Source organism: Lethenteron reissneri, chromosome 13 (assembly GCF_015708825.2).
Source record: "Lethenteron reissneri isolate LAM-NWPU_2019-01 chromosome 13, ASM1570882v1, whole genome shotgun sequence".
In the NCBI taxonomy this organism is placed as follows: Eukaryota; Metazoa; Chordata; class Hyperoartia; order Petromyzontiformes; family Petromyzontidae; genus Lethenteron; species Lethenteron reissneri.
The window spans coordinates 12632350-12651208 of NC_083791.1; the positions used below are offsets into that span (position 1 = coordinate 12632350).

Below are 18859 nucleotides of genomic sequence, written 5' to 3' on the forward strand. Positions count from 1 at the left end.
GAAATGTCAGGGATTTGCGACACACGATTGGTCCGGCGGTTGCCCCTGGCAACGGGTAGCGACGCATTCGCCATTTTTAATTCCCGTTAAAAATAGGCTCACGCATTAACACGCGACTCTGAGGTAAATTCATCAAAGTTTCACGTCCTCTTCACTCCCCCCCCCCACCACAATGTGTGCAATTACTATTATAGGGTCGGTAGATTATAAAATTATAGCCATTAGACAGTATTATTGTAGCGCGGGGGGGGGGGGGGGGAACGGCACCCGTACCCGGCGTCAGCCGGGTGGGAAAATCAGGCGAGGCCGGAGGCTCTGCACGGTGCTAGGCCTCGACACCCACCACGCCACTCTGAGGTAAATTCATCAAACTTTCACGTCCTCTTCACTCCCCCGCCACCCCAATGTGTGCAATTACTATTATAGGGTCGATAGATAATTAAATTATAGCGATTACACAGTATTATTGTAGCGCGGGGGATCGGCGCGCCTCACTAAAACCCTACAACGGATCGGCGCGCCTCACTAAAACCCTACAACGGATCGGCGCGCCTCACACAAATCCTACAACGGATCGGTACGCCTCACACAAATCCTATAACGGATCGGCGCGCCTCACACAAATCCTACAACGGAAGCGTAATGCATTGTAGTGTCGTGGTTAGCGCGCCACGCTACGAACCCGGCGACCCGAGTTCCATTCCCGCTCACGGCCACCACCGGTGACGATTATTTGAACCGGTCCTGGGCCTCCCCTAGGTCGACTCAGCCTCAAAACGAGTAACTGCTGTGGCGTATGAACATCGCCACTGGGGAGACAAAGGCGGCCTAGCGTCGTGGATCCAAGACCCGGGCGAAGCCGGGTAGTAAAGCTAGTATTTATATAAAGTTGGCATTCTAATGTGACGTCACACATCGTCACAAATGTCTGACCCCACCCCCTAGGTGTGTGATGGCAAAAGGCGTGTGCAGATAGACAAAAATGATGTTTACAGGAAATATACAATATCAAAACATTGTTGGAGCGATTCAATCAGTGTGTACAAAGTCCAAACCTCTAACCCTACCCCAAACCCTAACCCGTCACTCCAAACCCAAATTCCTAACCCTTAATGTTAACCCCTAACCATACCCAAATCGTTTACCCCTCACTCGTAAACCATAAACCGAACTACTAACTACTAACCCTTAACCATAACCCCTAACCCGTACCCCTAACCTGCCCATAGCATTAGCCCAAACCCCTAACCAAAATCCTAACCCATAACCCCTAACCTTACTCCTAACCCATAAACCCCTAACAATGTTGCTTCATACATTTTACTGTTCTTCCATATGGTATAATTTTCAGTCGACAAATTGCTTCATTCATACACTTCACACTAACTGTGGAAATTACACAATGAAGGACAGGCAGTAGAGACATTATTTATTACAATTGGTGCATTACAAGCAATTAATACATTCACATGCGTGCAATCTTTGCTCGTGCTGTTTGATGCCACCACACATTCCCATTGATTTGCTATGTTATATCCCACATAGGCAATTTCAGACCTTGAAGGACAACCACCACCATCAATGGCTGGATCTAGGTCTTCTCCTTGGTCGCTGACCTCTGGCTACCACTCCAATGCGCACCCTGGTAACCTGCCCTCTATATCTACCTCCTCCTACTCCTGATTACATCTACAGCATTTTCCTGCCACGTACTATTCTATTCTTTCAGGGTCACAAGTAAATCCTAGCCACTACATGCAGTGGTAGTTGGGAATACACAAGCAAGAGTAAGCTTATTCAAAAGTAAGCTAGGGTTAGCGAAAGCTTGCTGAAATTTGGTAATATTCTTTGGGTCTTTCGGTAAAGCCACGTAGATAGAAAAATAATAAAAAAATATCACGACGTTTCGATCGCATCAGGTGAAAAAAATATACGTCGTGATATATTCATTATTTTTCTATCTACGTGGCTTTACCAAAAGACCCAAAGAATATGAATTCCTACAATCACGACAGCTTTAAGTCAATATGGTAATACTATAACGCTATAGTATTACCATACAGTCGAACCATTCTTAACGACAGTAATTGGTTCTACGAAACCAGTCAAACAGCGATTTGGTCTTTAAGCGAGGGCAGGCCATATTCAATGCACAAAGTACATATCTGTACACCTTTTCAGGTTTTCAATTATTTATTTCTTAGTTAAAACACTAATTGTCTTCCTCACTGTCTTTATTCGTAAGCATTTTTGGAGTCATAATTTCGAATGTAATTTAAGTTTTAAGTCTAAATACACCAAGAATTCAAAAAGAGATGTTTCCATTTCCAAGGGCAGCAGACACCGAATGTAAATAATGCCCCAATGCTCATGAATGAACGTCGCTGATTGGCCAAGACCTGGTCAGTAAGCGAACACATTGGGCTCTGTGGAGGCCCCTCGTTAAGCGATTAGCCGTTAACAGGGGTGGTCGTTAAGAAGGGTTCCACTGTAGCCCATTTTGGAAAGATTATTGTTGTTCTTTTATCTTAACATATCCTACTAGCCAAGTAATGATGAAATAACAACAACATTTGAGTCTATTGGTCACGGTACAAGTCTATGGGCCTCTGTGAAAGTGTGTGGGCATCCGTGAGTCTGTTAGTGTGAGATAAGAGCCTTATTATTATCATTAAATCTGATGTTAGCATATTGTAATATAGAAAAATTTATATCTCAACAACTCTAGCTTCAAGAACCCACACAGTTTCTTTCATTCGCAGACGCAGCGCAGGGGTCTTACAGAACATGGATGAGGTTTCGGATCAGGAAAGGGGCACGGCTCAAACTCGCAGTATATGTCGCGTGCTTTCTTCGCTGCCTCGATGTTATCGACATTCCGATTGATACGGCTTACGAACTTTCCATTATCAGCAATCAGGGCCACCTTGTTGAGTCCAACGGGGAAGACTTCAAACTCGCAGTAGATGTCTGCGATAGGTTTCGCCGCCTCGATGTGGTCAATTCCTCCCCTACAGAGGTAAAGGAGAGTACACAGGAAGCAACGAAGGTGAGGGGGATAGTTTGTGTGTGCACGTGTCTGTGTTGCACCTTATGGGGAGCAGCCACGCAGTGGTTAGTGCACCGTGCTATGAACCCAGTGACATGAGATAGATTCCTGGTCTTGGCCAACATTAGTGGTGTTTCGCTGATCAGGTTCCGGGCCTCCTCTAAAACTCAACCTTAAAAAGTGCAGTGTGCAAACATCAGCACTGGGGAGGCAAATGTGGCCAAGTGTGGTGCTAGCCACACCACCCCCTCATGCACTGTGAAAGCCTTCATAAGCGCTCACTATAAGCTAGGTTAAACAATTTTTTTATTTTATCAAGGCCCACTGAGCTATATAGCGCTTTTGCAGAAGCAACCTGGCCACAAATGATAGCCCATTTAAGTGGTTTAATGACGTGGAAATTTATAGCAGACAGTTACTCTAAACGCATGTTTCTAAATGTGGAGGGAAAAACCGGGGGACCCGGAGAGAAATCCACGCGACCATGGGGAGGACGTGAAAACTCTAAATATACAGGCATTAGGGTCAGGATCAAACCCACAACCTCCTGTATACCAAGCTAGGTAGCTGACATCTTGCCACTGTGGTGCCCACTAACAGCATCTGCTCCAACAACTTGTGTACATTATATGTGTAATAAGAGCCTATGTCGGATTCACGTGGTGATCGGCTTTGCCGGTCCCGCTTTACAGCCAATGGGGGGAGAGCCTGGGAGCATGGCACTCGGCGTGGTGATTGGTTTCGCTGGTCTTGGCCTCAGCCAATGGGAAGACAAGTCAGGGGCGTGGTCCCGGGAGTTGATGGGGGATCTGGAACATTCGGCGCAGGCTATTGAGGATTGGCTGGAGTGTACCACGTGACCCAGGCATTAAATAAGGGGAGAGAAGAGAGACACGGGGTCAGACACGGAACGAAGAGAGAGAGGGGCCACGTGCGAGTGGGGCTCCGGGTGCCACGTGGCGGTGTGTCTCTGGTGGCTGTCTTCCCGCTTCCCGTTGCCTGCCAGCAACGGGGAGTGTTTGTGAACTGCAAGAAGTGAAATAAAAGGACCGATTCCACAAGCCGTCTCCAGCGTGTTATTACATATGGATGATTTCTGTAATTGTCACTGTCTATGTTAAGCCTCACGGAAAATGACCAAAAAATGGGAAGCTGTCAAACTCTCACATGTGGTTAAGGGAATCATGAATATAAATATTACACCAACCATAGGTGTAGAAATATTGTCACACACCAGATAATAAGATTGACCCAATAAAGTTATACACTTCTTGTCACACGCCAATGGATTTTAAGACAACCCCAAATTCTACTTTAAAATACAGGTGGGGAAGGGTGCTTCATAATCTGTAACATACGGTAGCCATTGATGGAGTGTGCGGGTGGTGTAGCTGCACTTCGGGGTGGGGGGGGGGGGGGAGACCTGGGTCCTAGAAGCAGGAGGAGAGACCCAAGCACCAGGATATGGAGAAGGTACAGGAGGCAACAGAAGGTTGTACAAAAATACCTCATTCAGAATCAGAATATTTATCCGAGAAAACTGACGAGCTCCTTTTTAACAGATGTCCAGTAGTTTCACAGATGCTTGGTGGAGTAAAGAGTGTGTGTGGCAGTAGCGAGTGTTAAGAGAGAAACAAGTATAACTCGTAAAAACAAAGTTTTTCACTATAAATCCTTTATATGCGTGGCGGCTAGAGTCCTCTCGTCCTCTGGCTTGAGATGGCTGCCACCTATGGGTCAGATGATTGCATTGCACCATTAAGCAATTGGTAATTAAATATAATATTTTTGTCCTAAAAAGTGTACAATTTTGGAAAAAAAAATTCACGAACATTAATTGTCACGCACAACGAGTCTGTGTGGAAAATGTCAACTCGATTGGATCACGGGAAGTGGGTTAAAAAACGACCGAAAGATTTGCACGGTCGTAAGCAAGCAAGCGAACTTAATATAAAGGATTTAAAAAGGTGAGATGAAAGGGGAGAGGTAAGAGAGTGTGCATCTTGTCTTTACCTGTGGATTCGGCTCAGGTAGACCCCACGCTCGTCTCTGATCAGGATCTTGCCTCCCCCCGATGCGGATCGCATCACGGTGAATGATCCCTTCTCGTCGAACATGTCCCCGATCGCCTCGATGTTGTTAATGCCATTCCTGTCCTTGCGGCTCCAGTACTTACCATTGTCACAATAAAACATAATTGGACCTGACCGCTCCACATACTGCTCCAGGGCTCCCAGCTGCAGAATGCAAGCAGGTTTGTTCAATGTTATTATTCGTTATTTGAACTTATTTCACCATGATAGTCAGCAAATGTTATCGTTGCCACCTCTGAGGTGCAACAAAACCAGGACATATGATGGGTAGATCTCAAAATACCAGAAGATGGCAGCGGAACTGAATATAAATAAATTTTCATGATTTGAAGCTTTCGTGACTGCAAGGATTCATACTCTTAGGTTTTTTCGGTAAAGTCACGTAGGTAAAAATAAATAATAAAATATAAATTATAGAAATAATAATAGAAATAAAATTAGAAATCACGACGTTTCGGATTTATAATTTTATTTCTACTATTTCAATTATTTTTATTTTTATTATTTATTTTTACCTACGTGACTTTACCGAATCCTTGCAGTCACGAAAGCTTCACATCTAGAATACCCTCTATGGGGAGGAATTTCACCTATCTGTTAGAGTTTTTAACAGACAACGAGACAAGAAGTCACAGCTTCTCGAGATGCTGGCCTTCCTCAAGAGATGCCGCGATAACAAGGTAATACCCATCACTTTCACACTCACATCTGCTGCTGTGTCCTCACCGAACTCTAAACAGATTTTATTTAAAGCTAGCCTATCACTAATCTCGGAGAGAATAAGGTTCTCTTTCAGCCCCGCCCACCCCCCCAACACGTTCCATTCATTGGCTACCACATTCAGATAAGCTCCTCCCCCCTCCTCCCCCCTTAACTTGTATTTAATAACTTGTCTCTTGGAATTTTGCCTCACTTGATACAGTAAATCTAGCTGTGACGGTCCCACCTGATGACGGAGACTTGTGTTGCCTCCGAAACGTCGTGATTTATAATTTAATTTCTATTATTATTTCTATTATTTTTATTATATATTTTTACCTACGTGACTTTACCGAAAAAACCCAAGAGTATGAATTTTCATGAGTCGGGCATTATTACGAATTTCCCACGACAGGATGATCCTAAAAAAACCCGGAAACGTGGCGACCCTAGCAACGGATGATCCAGGACTTGTTTTGATATCACTCTTGCTTATAACACAGAAGTATATATCTTTGCAATTGCTCACCGGCAGTAGGTAAGGCACTGGCTTGAAGAGAGTGAACATGTCGGTGAATTCACTCGCCGCACGGATCTCGCGGTTGCTGCTGTCCGATATCAATAGGAACATTCCATTGTCAGCACGGAAAGCCACCGAGTTCGTGCCCTGAGGGATAACGTCGAACTCACAATGCACGTCTGGGCTGGACTTGGCCGCCTCAATGTAGTCAATGCCACTCCTAAAGGGGGTTGACATGGGGTGCGGGGTTGAGGAGATGGTGGAGGGAGTGGAAAATTAATATAAAGACGTTATTATAGTGAATGCCGTTGATGCACCACACTTCGCCAATGCTTTACATCCTCTGATAGATTCTGAAGCTGCTCTGGGGATACGCGACTCCAAGACCTGCCTTAACAGTATCGCACCAGGACTGTATGGCTTTATGTAAATATTTTTCCTTGAAAAAGCACAAAGGTTCAGTAGATAGTGTGTAGTCCTGAAGAGGACTGTACGACTTTGAGCTTGGGGAATTTGTTGTGGTTGCTTGTGAGGATATACCCACATTTGGTAGTTTGTTGTTTACCACTTAAACCTTTGTGCAGTTATTTCTGTTATGCAGTTGGTTTTTGTCTGATTATGGAATGCATAAACTTTTGTGCAGTTAGTTCTGTTCTGCAGTTAGTAATGCCTTGGAGATCATCATCATCATTGAAACCGTATGCTCCTCCTGATTACCATGTAGATAATTCAAACACGGAAACGTAATGCATAGCAAGTTTTACCCCCTTTTATCAGTTGTGAGCATTATGCGGCATTGAATAACCATTGTTGCATCCAGGGTCCTTCTGGGGATGTCTGGGGCGTGGCCTAACAGCACCAGTGACCTTTCTATGGTTGTTCCTGACCACCCCCAAAAGATTTTAGCCTCAAAACCCATAGAATTGGCATTGCCATCCTTCTCTGGGGCCACGGGGACCACAGACCAGAAAATTAAGAGCACTTGTTTCTGAAATCAATGGTGTGCCAAATCACTTTGTTTTCATGTTTCTTGTTATCTCGACTCGTTGGGAACTTTGTCTAGTGGGCAGGACAAGGAGCCACTCCCCGATTCACTCCCTGGATCCTGACTGGAAAGCAAACACCACTTTATTTTATTAAACCAATGAGTTCCCGAACAACTTTGCTCTTATGAAGTGTTTTGATATTTGGACTCCTTGGGGTACTTTGTTTAGTGGGTGGGACAGACAACAACCCCCCGATCCACACCCTGGACCCAGAGCAGACCCCACCCCCCCTCCCACCCTAAGACTTAAAAGGGGGTAATCCTTGACCACATTGCGAAGGTTGCAACTGAAAAGCTTCCAAACCCCACAGTTTTTTGTCAAGTACATGGCGAAGTAACCGACCTAAACCAAATGTTCCAAAGGGGTTCCGGGACCCCCTGGAACCCTAATCTGTTGTCCACACATTTTTAGGTGCCCGCGAACACCCATTTCGGAACCCCTTGGGGGCGGCCGGGGGGGGGGGGGGGGGCGGGCAGGGGGTTAACCTAGCCTAATAACTGAAGGCAAAAATTATAGATTACCCTCATGGGACCTCCTTTGCCAGTACCAAAATAAGAGAAGAGGTGTTTCTCCTTTTATCTGCCAAGAAAACAGGTGTTAAGTTGTTAAAACACCAAACTGAAACCTTTTACAAGGAATCATGTCTGCATTAACCACAATACTTGTGGTAAAAATGCAAACAAAAATACATACTCTTATAATATATGCATTGTCTTTGAAACTGAATGATCCACAACAGAGACAGCTTTCTTTTGTATTTTTTGTAAAAGGTTTCAGTTTGGTGTTTTGTTGCCAGATAAAAGGGGAAAAAACAATTCTCATAGATTACCCTGGGAAGGTTTCCAGTCTCCATCTTCAAAACTGTGTAAATGCATCCTGGCAAGCAAATATACACACACACACACACACCCCTTTATTGATATAGATTTTATGACATGTAAGATCCTATGCCATTTTGCTCCGATTTCTATTTTCTTCATGATGGTGGATGAGGTCACTCGCAAATGAGACTATCCTGGTCGTCTGCATTCACACCTCAGTAGACAAACAAACTTGATCATTCTACAACTGTAGCCTGCCAGACTTTATAAATCTAAAGATATTTTTTTCCTTGGGTCACTGAATTAAAAACCACCAGTACCTGTGAATGCGGCTCAGGTAGACACCTCTGGCATCAAGCAGAAGGACCTTGGAGCTGCCCTTGGGTCCGGAGATAACGGAGAAAGCGCAGCTCTCATCCATAGTTTCTCTTTTTGCCACGATCTTGCGGACCCCATCAGCTTGGTCCGCGCAGCTCCAGTAGTTACAGTCGAGAGTGGAAAACGAGACTTGGCCCGGAGCTGAGTTCAGGAAGTCAGCCAGGATCCCAAACTGAGGTCAGGGTAAAATCAAGAGGCCATGATAACCATCAATCGCCATTTATTATCTCAGTCAATATTAATCATCACAATGAATATCAATCACCCTCCCTGGAGATGGCCAGGTGGGTCGGAGATCAGAGCACAAGGCCAGCACCGCTGAGATGTTTGGTTCCAATCCAGGTGACTCATAGACGAGCACATGAGCCCATAGAAACGCATATGGGCTCCTGTAGTAGCACATAGATCCACAGACTCACAAAGACCCATAGACTCTCAAAGCCTTAGTTCTGATTAAACTGGGATTCAAGTGCAGTGAATTCATATACGCTGACTGGTCACCAATGACGGCACAAAAATCCTATTACATTAAAATTGGTTCTGCACATAGTTTGGCTAAATTCCAGCTCTTAGAATTTAAATATTGCTTTGTCATGCAACAAACATTACTCTTATATAAACAGCAGGTGAACAAGTGCTGTGCTGCACTGTGTGGACCAGAAAATACTTTATGGGATCTCAGAAGCAGCTTAGTCATATCCGCGTCTGTGGACCATTCTCTATCTAATATGAAGGGTTGCTCTGCGAGATTTCCAAATGGATATCATCTCATGATGTGACGCCAATAGCACAACCGGGATAACATTGGGGGTGTAAAAACAAGTTTCATCGTGTCAGCGGAATGAAGAAGCACAGCACACTACACACGCGACTGAGAACTACTTTGAGGAAAAGTCAACAGTGGTTGTCCTGGAGATAACATTTCCCACGCCACAGGAATATGGAATATCTACCACTGTTTTGGGGTTTTCAACAGCTGATCAGCACCGCCTCAAATGCTCATTTGACGAATAAACCAATTAGGCGTTTTCAATGGTGGAGCCAGGATTTTCAGGTAGGGGGGGGCAACCCCTCCAGCAATGAAAAATGATAGAGGAGTTGTTAATAAGTAAGAAGTTGTTAGTAAGTAAGGAGTTGTTAGTAAGTAAGGAGTTGTTAGTAAGTAAGGAGTTGTTAGTAAGTAAGGAGTTGTTGGTAAGTAAGGAGTTGTTAGTAAGTAAGGAGTTGTTAGTAAGTAAGGACTTGTCCCTTGCTTTTTATTCGACGCGTGTGTGGGCGATGGCGCAGCCATCGATCGAGGGTCGAATTAGAACCGCGTCGCGTGATCGGCGTCGCGCTCGCGGAAGTCGTGTACTGTATAAGCAACTGCGACAATTCTGCGAGTCACTTATAACCGCTTTGCCGTTATTCATTGCCAATTGTGGACTCTGACTAGTGTCCTATCATCTCATAGAGTCCCTGGCACATAATAATATGCTACACAGTGGCAGTGGGGGTCGCAAAATGCCGATTTATCACTAATAAACCCCAATGATCCGATCGAAATCCCAGTGGGCGCTTTGATGCATGAACTTAGAATTGGAGCAAGTTGTGCGAGTCTGTAGGTATCCGTGCAAGTCTATGGGTCACAGGAAGCATACATGAACTTAGGATCACAGAAAGCTTCCAAGCCAATGGAAAACATTGTACACCATGGCATACAGAAGAGACTAACAAGGCTGATGATGGTGATTGTGGCGCTTTTGGTTCTAGCCTACTTCAAGGCTCACCTTTATTGCCACCACTATTATATTTTTGGTCAGCAAAGTCACGCTCGTGTATAGTGGGTAAAGTCTAATGGGAGTAATGGATATCAAAACGGAGGCGATTTCAGAGGGTTAGTTCGTCTTAAATTTTCTTCACACAAGCTCCCCCTGCCTGCTTTCACACCATAGCATATACCTGCACCACACGGTGTGCTTACACTATACCTCATGACGATCCCTTTGTCCCCATACTTACACCTGAGGTTAAGCGTTTCCGCACACACACACACACACCCTTAACGCACGTTCAGCCTTAGCTGGCATTTACCTCCCACTTTTGGGCTACATTCACCAGAAAGCAAACGTCAAGGTGACGCTCGACGTCATCGCTCGCCATGGGCCAACCCCAGCCTCCCACCGTGGTCCGAGGAGGAAGACAGCCGGTGCCTGCTGGCTCCTCTCCACGACAAGTCAGAGTCAGAGGCAGCCTCCCTGTGCTCCGCTGCCCGTCCCTGCTCCCCCACAGGGTGTCCAAGCTGGATGCTTAAGAGGTTTTTGGGGACTGCTCCTGTTCCCTACCGGCTGGCGCTCGCAAGTATATATAGCTGCGGCCTTCTTCCATCCACCCTCCGCTATCTGGTGGCGGTGGTGGTCCTTATTTATCGGAAGCCGGCCGCATTAATGGTGATTGACACATTGTTTGTCTCTAATTTTCATCAGCTGCCTTCCCTATTACAGGTGGACCCTACCCTCCATTGTGTTCTGCCTTGACACTTATTGGTGCCATGTGACAGTGATGATGGCATGTAATCAGGAGGTTTGGCCGGTGGGCAGGTGAATGAATGGATACTTACCTGTGACTTGGCGAAATGCACCTTGAAGAGGCAGTAAGAGTCCACTTTGTCTTTGCCCGCCTCCAGGTTTTGTTTGTCACGATGAATTCGTGACAGGTACTTCCCATTGTCGGCTCTGAACGCCACGCGGTGAACCCCAAAGGGAATGACCTCAAATTCACAGAAGATGTCCTGGGTGGGCTTGGCTGCATCGATGTGGTTAATTCCAGACCTATTACACAAATGCGTGTTTAATTTAGAAGGAAATAACTTGTAATCGTATGTCATAAGCAGCATCATCACCATTCTTCATCAGTTATTCACATTTAATCCTACATCAATCAATGGTAAATCGTTATGCATCAGCCATAACCTATCCATTGCTGAATGTTCACTTCTCCCGTGGTCACCTGATGCAGTAATATGTCTCCTGTACACAAGCTCAATTTTATTTTTGCCATTTTCGGGTGAAGGCTATGGTCGCTATTTCAAATAAGACTATCCTGCTCTTAAGAGATCTCACTTGGTAAAAAAATCAACTTAAGCTTATGCAAATGAAGATAAGTGAGGAGATGTGAGATGCCTCACCTGGTGAAGCGGCTGAGAAAGACCCCACGCTGGTCTTTAATCAGAACCTTGGCTCCCCCGGAGGGGGCGTGCTCCACCGTGAAGGCACCACTCTCCTCACGTGTCTCCTTGGTCACCTCGATGCTGTGCGTGTCCCCATAAACTACAGCACCCCAGTAGCCGTTGTTGTCTCCCAGGAAGAATGCAGTCAGCCCCGTGTTCACGAACGGGGCAAGGCACCCGAACTAGCAGCACCATGCACACTCGAGAAAATTAGTGTTTAGAAACCCAGATACACACCCAACAACACCCACCATTTGCCACCAAGTGGAGGTGATGTTACCATGGCGCCTGTGCTAGGCCATGTGCACTTTGAGGTCATGTGAAGTGTCGAAGGCTCACTGACAGGAGGTCACAGGAGAGACCCAGTTGCCATGGGTTGACCAACTGAGATGACTGACAGATGCACCACGTATACCTCCTACTGTGCCAAATTGCTGAATTTTAGTGGCCTGACGCTCCGCTCATTGTTCTGAGCGTTGCTCCTCTGACTTCCATTGTTGTGGGAGTACAAGTGCCTCCAACTGACCAGTAGCGTCCTTCACGCGCCTCCTCCATAGGGCCGATTTTGACACCACTGGTACCAGTATTCGGAAAATCCACTTAGCTCCACATCCTCCCATACCGCATTAGTCCATCAGTTTAACACGTAGGCTTTCGCGACCAATATTATCAATAATAGAGATGTTTGGGTTAGATTGCATAAATATAAAAGTGTCGTTAAACCCGCCACCACACCACCTGACACAGCCCATTAGTAAGGTTTGTCACGTAAACAGAACAATTCGTTACTCGTACAGCACACCGGTGTGTTGGAGAGCCAAGCCACAACATTTACAATCTGAGTACGACGTTTCGCCAGTAATTACAACTAGCTTCATCAGGCGACAGCCAGATTTGTGAAGAAGTCCACCTGTTTAGCTCCTTACATATTTTACAAACCAGTCACAGTTATGTATTGTAATTGATATTCATACATTAACCCCCCACCCCCCGCCCGCTCTGGCCGTCGCACCTGATTAGCTCACAAGTGACATTATTTATTCCTCTATTTAAGACCTAAGCGGGAAGATTTCTCCACAACTCTTGCTGTCCGCCTAATAATGCGAGTTGTAATTACTGGCGAAACGTCATACTCCGATTATACATTTTGTGGGTTTACTCTCCAACATACCGGTGTGCTGAACTAGTGAAGAATTGACTTTAACGGTCCATTTATATTGACGCGATCTAACCCAAAAAAGTATATTATGCAGAATCATTCATTTTAACACGATTGATAATAATACATACCGTTCGACAAACACAAGCCAATAATAACTTGTGACTAATGTGAGCCAATAAATTCATTGTTTCATTTAATTAACGAATGATCTTTAATTCATAAAGTCTGAGAAACTATTATTTATGAGAATTAACAATAACCACTCCTGATCATATGCATAATAATTATCATTGATTATTATATGCATAATAATTGACCATTTATGATACTCATTGATTTTGCCATAACAGTGAATATTTTTTATTGATCACGAAATAAAAGCAATATCGTAATACTAATCAAAGCTGAATAATTAAATCAACTATAATACATTAAATAATTATACCTTAAAAAAATCATACATAAACGTCATTAAAATAATTAATGAATCAATAAATAACACCTTTACTCATTTATTACAAAATTGTAATATTTCAATTAACAACCATTTATTTTTACGAATGAGGTAATTTTCAAATTGCACACAAACATTTAACATTACATGACAAAAAATTGTGACCGCCTAATATATACTACAATGCAACGCATACGAAGTACAGATCAATAAGAGAGAACGGAGGCATCACTGGAAGAGGAAACAAATGAAATGCCAAGGACTGCCAATGGTGCAATGGCAAGAGTGACAGGGAGACGAGAGAGGATGGAACAGGAGACTTGGCTGCAAGTTACAGGCACACACAGTAAAGATACGACTCAGGCTACTGTTGTTGAAGTTTACTAAACAGTTATTCTATACTCTTTGGTTCTTTCGGTAAAGTCACGTAGGTAGAAAAATAAAATAAATCAAAAAATAATAAATCACGTCTTTTCGATCGCAACACAAGCGGTCGTCCTCAGGCGGGAAAAAATAATCCAGCAGTGGAACTGCTGAACCAGCGAGAGAGCTGTAACAACAAGAGGCTATATACAGTATGTGGCGATGGGCAAGCAAGCGGGGTCTGAGCTGGAAAGGAATTCCATCCCCGGACGCAAGTACGTCAGTTGTGTTAATGCGGGAGATTATGGTGAGAGAGATTAGGGAGAGATTAGCATGAAATGAGCTTCCGTCGCCGCATAAGAGTATAGTCCCCGCAATATGCGCACAGCAGCAGTGATAATGGGAGATTAGCACTATGTTGATGGGAGAGATTAGGCAGGGAGATTAGGGGGATTAGCAAGTTAATGTCACGTATATGTGTAACACAAGCTGCGGCGCTGCCAACTGCGCTGTAAGAGGCAAGCGCGTCCACGCAAGAGAACCACCGCAACGGTGGTCGCGCCAGTGAGACACACAGCCCATCACACAGCCAGAACCATCGATACATCGAGGCTAAGGGGGCAGAGGTGGCCATGTTAGTGAGACCCCAGCCCGTTAATGCAGAGGCACCTAACAGGGCAATGCAACTCAGAGAGTCGGAGATAACAGCCAAACGGCAGGGAAGAATGGAAGCACCACAGGAAGTTACGACTTTGCTTGGTTAATAACGTCCTGAAATTGTCTCTGCGTTTATATTTCTGGATGGCTTCATAGACAAATCTTTGATGGTAGCCCGAAGGTTTGCAGAGTACCTTTGTCTCTGAAAAAACAATATCGTGCGAGCTTACTGCGTTATAACAATGATCAGCCACTGCAGAGAAATTGGTTCTGGCGTGTTTCAAATCTGCCTTGTGTTGGCGAACACGGTCCAAGACATGTCGTTTCGTTTCCCCAATGTAACTGCTGACCACAGACACAACTTAGTTTGTAGACACCAGGGTATTGCATGTTAGGAATGACATCCTTCACAGATGGGATCAAATCATGGATTTTGTGTACTGTATTGTCTTGTTAACATTGCTGGATTTTTTTTCCGTCTGAGGACGACCGCTTGTGTTGCGATCGAAACGTCGTGATATATTTTGTTTTATTTGATTTCTACCTACGTGACTTTACCGAAAGAACCAAAGAATATGGATACCTGCAGTCACGAACGCTTCCAATCAAGTTATTGTATAGTTGAGAATAAACATGTCGCAGTTCAGCCACAACGAGCCTCTGACATGCTGGATGTTGGTGCGAACATTTTCTGAGAGCTGGGAGAGTGAGTGAGCGGGCGGGTAAGTGCTGGCATACCTTTTTCCACATGTCCACTCGCTTGCTTCTGTCGTGGCTCCAGTCTAGAATAAAAGAAGTTGACTCACTTCTAACCTTTCACGGCTCACTCAACTATCATTACTCATCACTCACCACTCCTTCAACACATTACCACTCACTCATCAATAACCCACCACTCACCTTTCACCACTTGCTCAGCCAATCGAAAATCAAATCACTCATGCACCCAAACTTTACCTGCCATGGCTGCTGAGAATTGGAGTCTCTCTTTCTGCGTCTCTGTAAGGTTTTCGTTCCACGTCCTTGAAGTTGGCGGTTTATTCGAGGTCAAATTTCAGATATCTGATGGCTATTTTCACACAATTCCTGTATTCATACACACAACGAAACAGTAATCGTCACTGGGGTTGTCCGTGAGCAGGAATCGAACACGGGTCGCTGGGTTTGTAGCCCAGTGCACTAACAGATGCGCCACCGCTCCCCCACACTCACAGCGCAGGAAATATTTATTCCACAAGCCTTTCCTTTTCCCAGTGCTCAGAGCTCCCGACACACACCCCTTATATATGGAATCTTCCATAAGTTATTCGCATAACCCCCCGCCCCCACACCCCCCCATCTCCATTGGGTTTCCTCCAATCCCGTCTAATTTTTTGCTCCTCTGTTACTACAGCGTGCCACCACACGATATTTAATGGCATTTCTTTGTAAATAAAACCTCAGGGTACGCGGGATGAGGTAATTATGAATGTATCTCTGGCGTCGCTTCTCCAAGAGGTGACATAACAGGTGTTGAGTAGATAGGTCTGATTATTAAATGTGTAAAATGCTTAAAGTAATGTCATTCTCTAGGGGTATGTGATTTTATCAATGATAAGACCTCCTCACAACCCACAGTTCATAGATCTCGACAAGAGGATACAGACTTAGAATCAAGTAACAATACAGGGACTAATAAATAGAACCACTCCAGAACCCAAAAGCACGTATAACCTAGTTATTAATAATGACACACTTTCAACCAGTATCTCAGAATAGCGTTCCGCACTATTCTTGTTCGAACTACAGGCAGTCATTGACTACGAACACTCGACTTACGAACACCTGCACTTACAAACCAGCTTCCTTGAAATATTATTTTAGTGTTTTAATCCACATCCTGCCTCACATCATACATTGCAACATTTTGACGTTCAGGGCGATAGTTCCAGGGGCATCGACATTATCAGGCACACCGCACTCACCAGAGCAGGCAGGCGGAGAGAACTGAATTTTTGGGGGGAGGAGGAGTGGGTGTTGGTCAGTCATTACCGTTCTTAGTTTAGGTATTTAAGACTGGTCTACGGTTTAGGAATGTACTTCATGTTCGTGTGTATTCAGATGCTTCAGTGCCGAGATTGGGCCTAACGAATTCAGCCACTGACCTACTCGTTTTATCCCCTTACCTTCAAAGGCCCGGAGTGACGTCGTAACGTGCGGCCAATCGTGCGCGCTTACTTGTGCCGTCACGTCATGTATCCTGTCCATGGAGTGCCGTGATCCAATCGTGCGCCTACCTCTGATTGCCGCTCACTCGGACCTTGTGCCACGGGGAAGTGCTGCTGCTGCCCCCACCCGTTGTTCTCCTGTGCGCATTTATTCTGACCTCCTGGTCTGCCCTTCTTGCCTAATATTCCACCCTCAGCCTCTCACAATGTTAAGAATGACTCATTGTGGCTGGCTCAGTGAACCTTTTTGCGCCCATACAATTTTAATCCAACTCAGGGGCACCGCAACACGATCTGTTCTGCGAGGGTCGGCCAATCTCCTCACATACATGCTGAGCAAACCTGCAAATCTGTTTCTGGGTGTCAGAAATCGGATCACTGTTTTCACATGGTTAAACAAATTCACATTTAACTTGAAATTACCTCGTTCAGACTTTTAAATTGATTCGAGTGACTGTTATTTACATACAAGCGACGCTATATTAAGTGTGGGTGGTGATTATGTATGAGGATGCTGGTACATGTTAGCTGCTGCTTCTCCTAAACGCCTAAAGGCTGTTTTGTATGATTCTATTAACTTTCATTAATTTATACCATAGTTTCATATTTTGGCATAGTGTTTTAATTTGGGTTTTTAACTCGCCAATTGTTTTTTATGAGGATTAAGGTTACCGTTTTACCTGCCAATTCCTTAGCCATCTGTGAGGCCTACCCGGTTGTATGTATGAATGTTGAATTTCTTTCATACCCAACATTCACCATGGAATTGGAAAATGATGACAAGCTACCATTCCTGGATGCTTTGATCGAGAAGAGACCTGATGGCTCGTTGTGACACTGTCTATAGGAAAGCCACCCACACGGATTCCTATCTAAAGCCTGACTCCCACCACCATCCAGCCCAGAAAAATTCCCTCATAAAAAAACTATACCATAGGGCCCCGTTGCATCTCCGACCAGCACCACCTAGCCAGTGAGCTTGAACACGTATGCCAGGCTCTCAGGAGGAATAGATATTCTAACCGCACAATCCACAAAGCTGCATCACCAACCATGGGTAGAGAGCCATCTGAGGACCCAATCAAAACCATCACCTGACCATACATAGCAGGGGTTACCAAAATGATTTACAAAATCTTGAACAAACACAAGATCCAAGTTCGGTTCAATACAGTACACAAAATCCGTGATTTGATCCCATTGGTGAAGGATGCGATTCCGGACATGCAATGTCCCGGTGTCTATCAGCTGAGTTGTGTCTGCGGCAGCAGTTACATTGGTAAAACGAAGCGACGTGTCTCAGACCGGGTTCGCGAACACAAAGCGAATTTGAAACACGGCAGAACCAACACCTCGGCGGTGGCGGATTATTGTTTCAACGCTGTGGGCACACGCGGTGACATTGTTTTCTCTGAGACCAAGGTGCTCTGCAAACCGTCGGGCTACCATCAGAGATTTGTTCATGAAGCCATCCAGATATACAAACACAGACAAAACTTTAATCAAGAAGATGCATTCAGATTGATAAATCATTGGAAGGACGTGATAAACCACGTCAAGTTTTAACTGCTATGATTTTCACTCACCCACCCGTGTGTCGTCTTGGTTTTCGGTTACTAATTCAAGCCCACTGACATTCTAACTTCTCCAGCCCCACTCGTCCCCGCACGTCACAAACCCCTTCCCCTCTCCCCCGTGAACTCCTACAGCCACGACTCGACAAACCCCCCCCCCCTCCACTTGCCCCCCCCCCTCCCGTGCCTATATAAAGCCACCAAAGGCAGATCGTTTTCTCACCTGAAGACGGGCGCTTGTCTTGAGAGACCGAAACGTCGTGTTTTATTTTGTTATTTTTTTCTATCTACGTGACTTTACCGAAAGAAACAGAGAGTATCATAAAGGGAGCCCACGCCCCCGCAACAAAGGAAGGGGGGAAGGGCTCACGGGAAGGCCCACCCCCCAATCCCCACCCCCACTATAATGGGGGGGCCGCCCCACACCACCAGGGGGGCCCATTCCACGTCACAAGTGGGGGGGCACTTCGCACTCCACGGGGAGCCCACCCCACATAACAAGGGCACATTTGTGGGGGCCGACTTCTACCCCAGCGTCTTCGCTGGGCAGGTGCGGCGCGACGTCCGCCCCTTGCCCTCCTTCCTCCACCGCGTCGATCGGCTCCCGCCGGGCCCCTCCCGTGCTGGC

The 18859-nt window shown here is 45.4% G+C and overlaps 1 protein-coding gene across 3 annotated transcripts; it reads right to left on the bottom strand.

Moving 5' to 3' along the window:
- Positions 1-1416: 1416 nt before the first annotated feature.
- Positions 1417-18796, bottom strand: LOC133342144 (uncharacterized). Of its 3 annotated transcripts, none has more exons than XM_061551116.1 (9): positions 18455-18796; positions 15408-15536; positions 15189-15232; positions 11773-11996; positions 11206-11416; positions 8549-8778; positions 6371-6581; positions 5063-5286; positions 1417-3011 (listed from the first exon to the last, which is right to left on the bottom strand). In XM_061551116.1, exons 2-9 carry the CDS (start codon positions 15412-15414, stop codon positions 2753-2755), a joined length of 1410 nt encoding a protein of 469 aa, XP_061407100.1. In that variant the 5' UTR covers positions 15415-15536; positions 18455-18796; the 3' UTR covers positions 1417-2752. The 3 variants fall into 3 exon arrangements, with proteins under 3 accessions (XP_061407100.1, XP_061407101.1, XP_061407103.1); XM_061551117.1 differs by lacking the exon at positions 18455-18796 and adding an exon at positions 16415-16677; XM_061551119.1 differs by lacking the exon at positions 18455-18796 and adding an exon at positions 15663-15686.
- Positions 18797-18859: the final 63 nt, after the last annotated feature.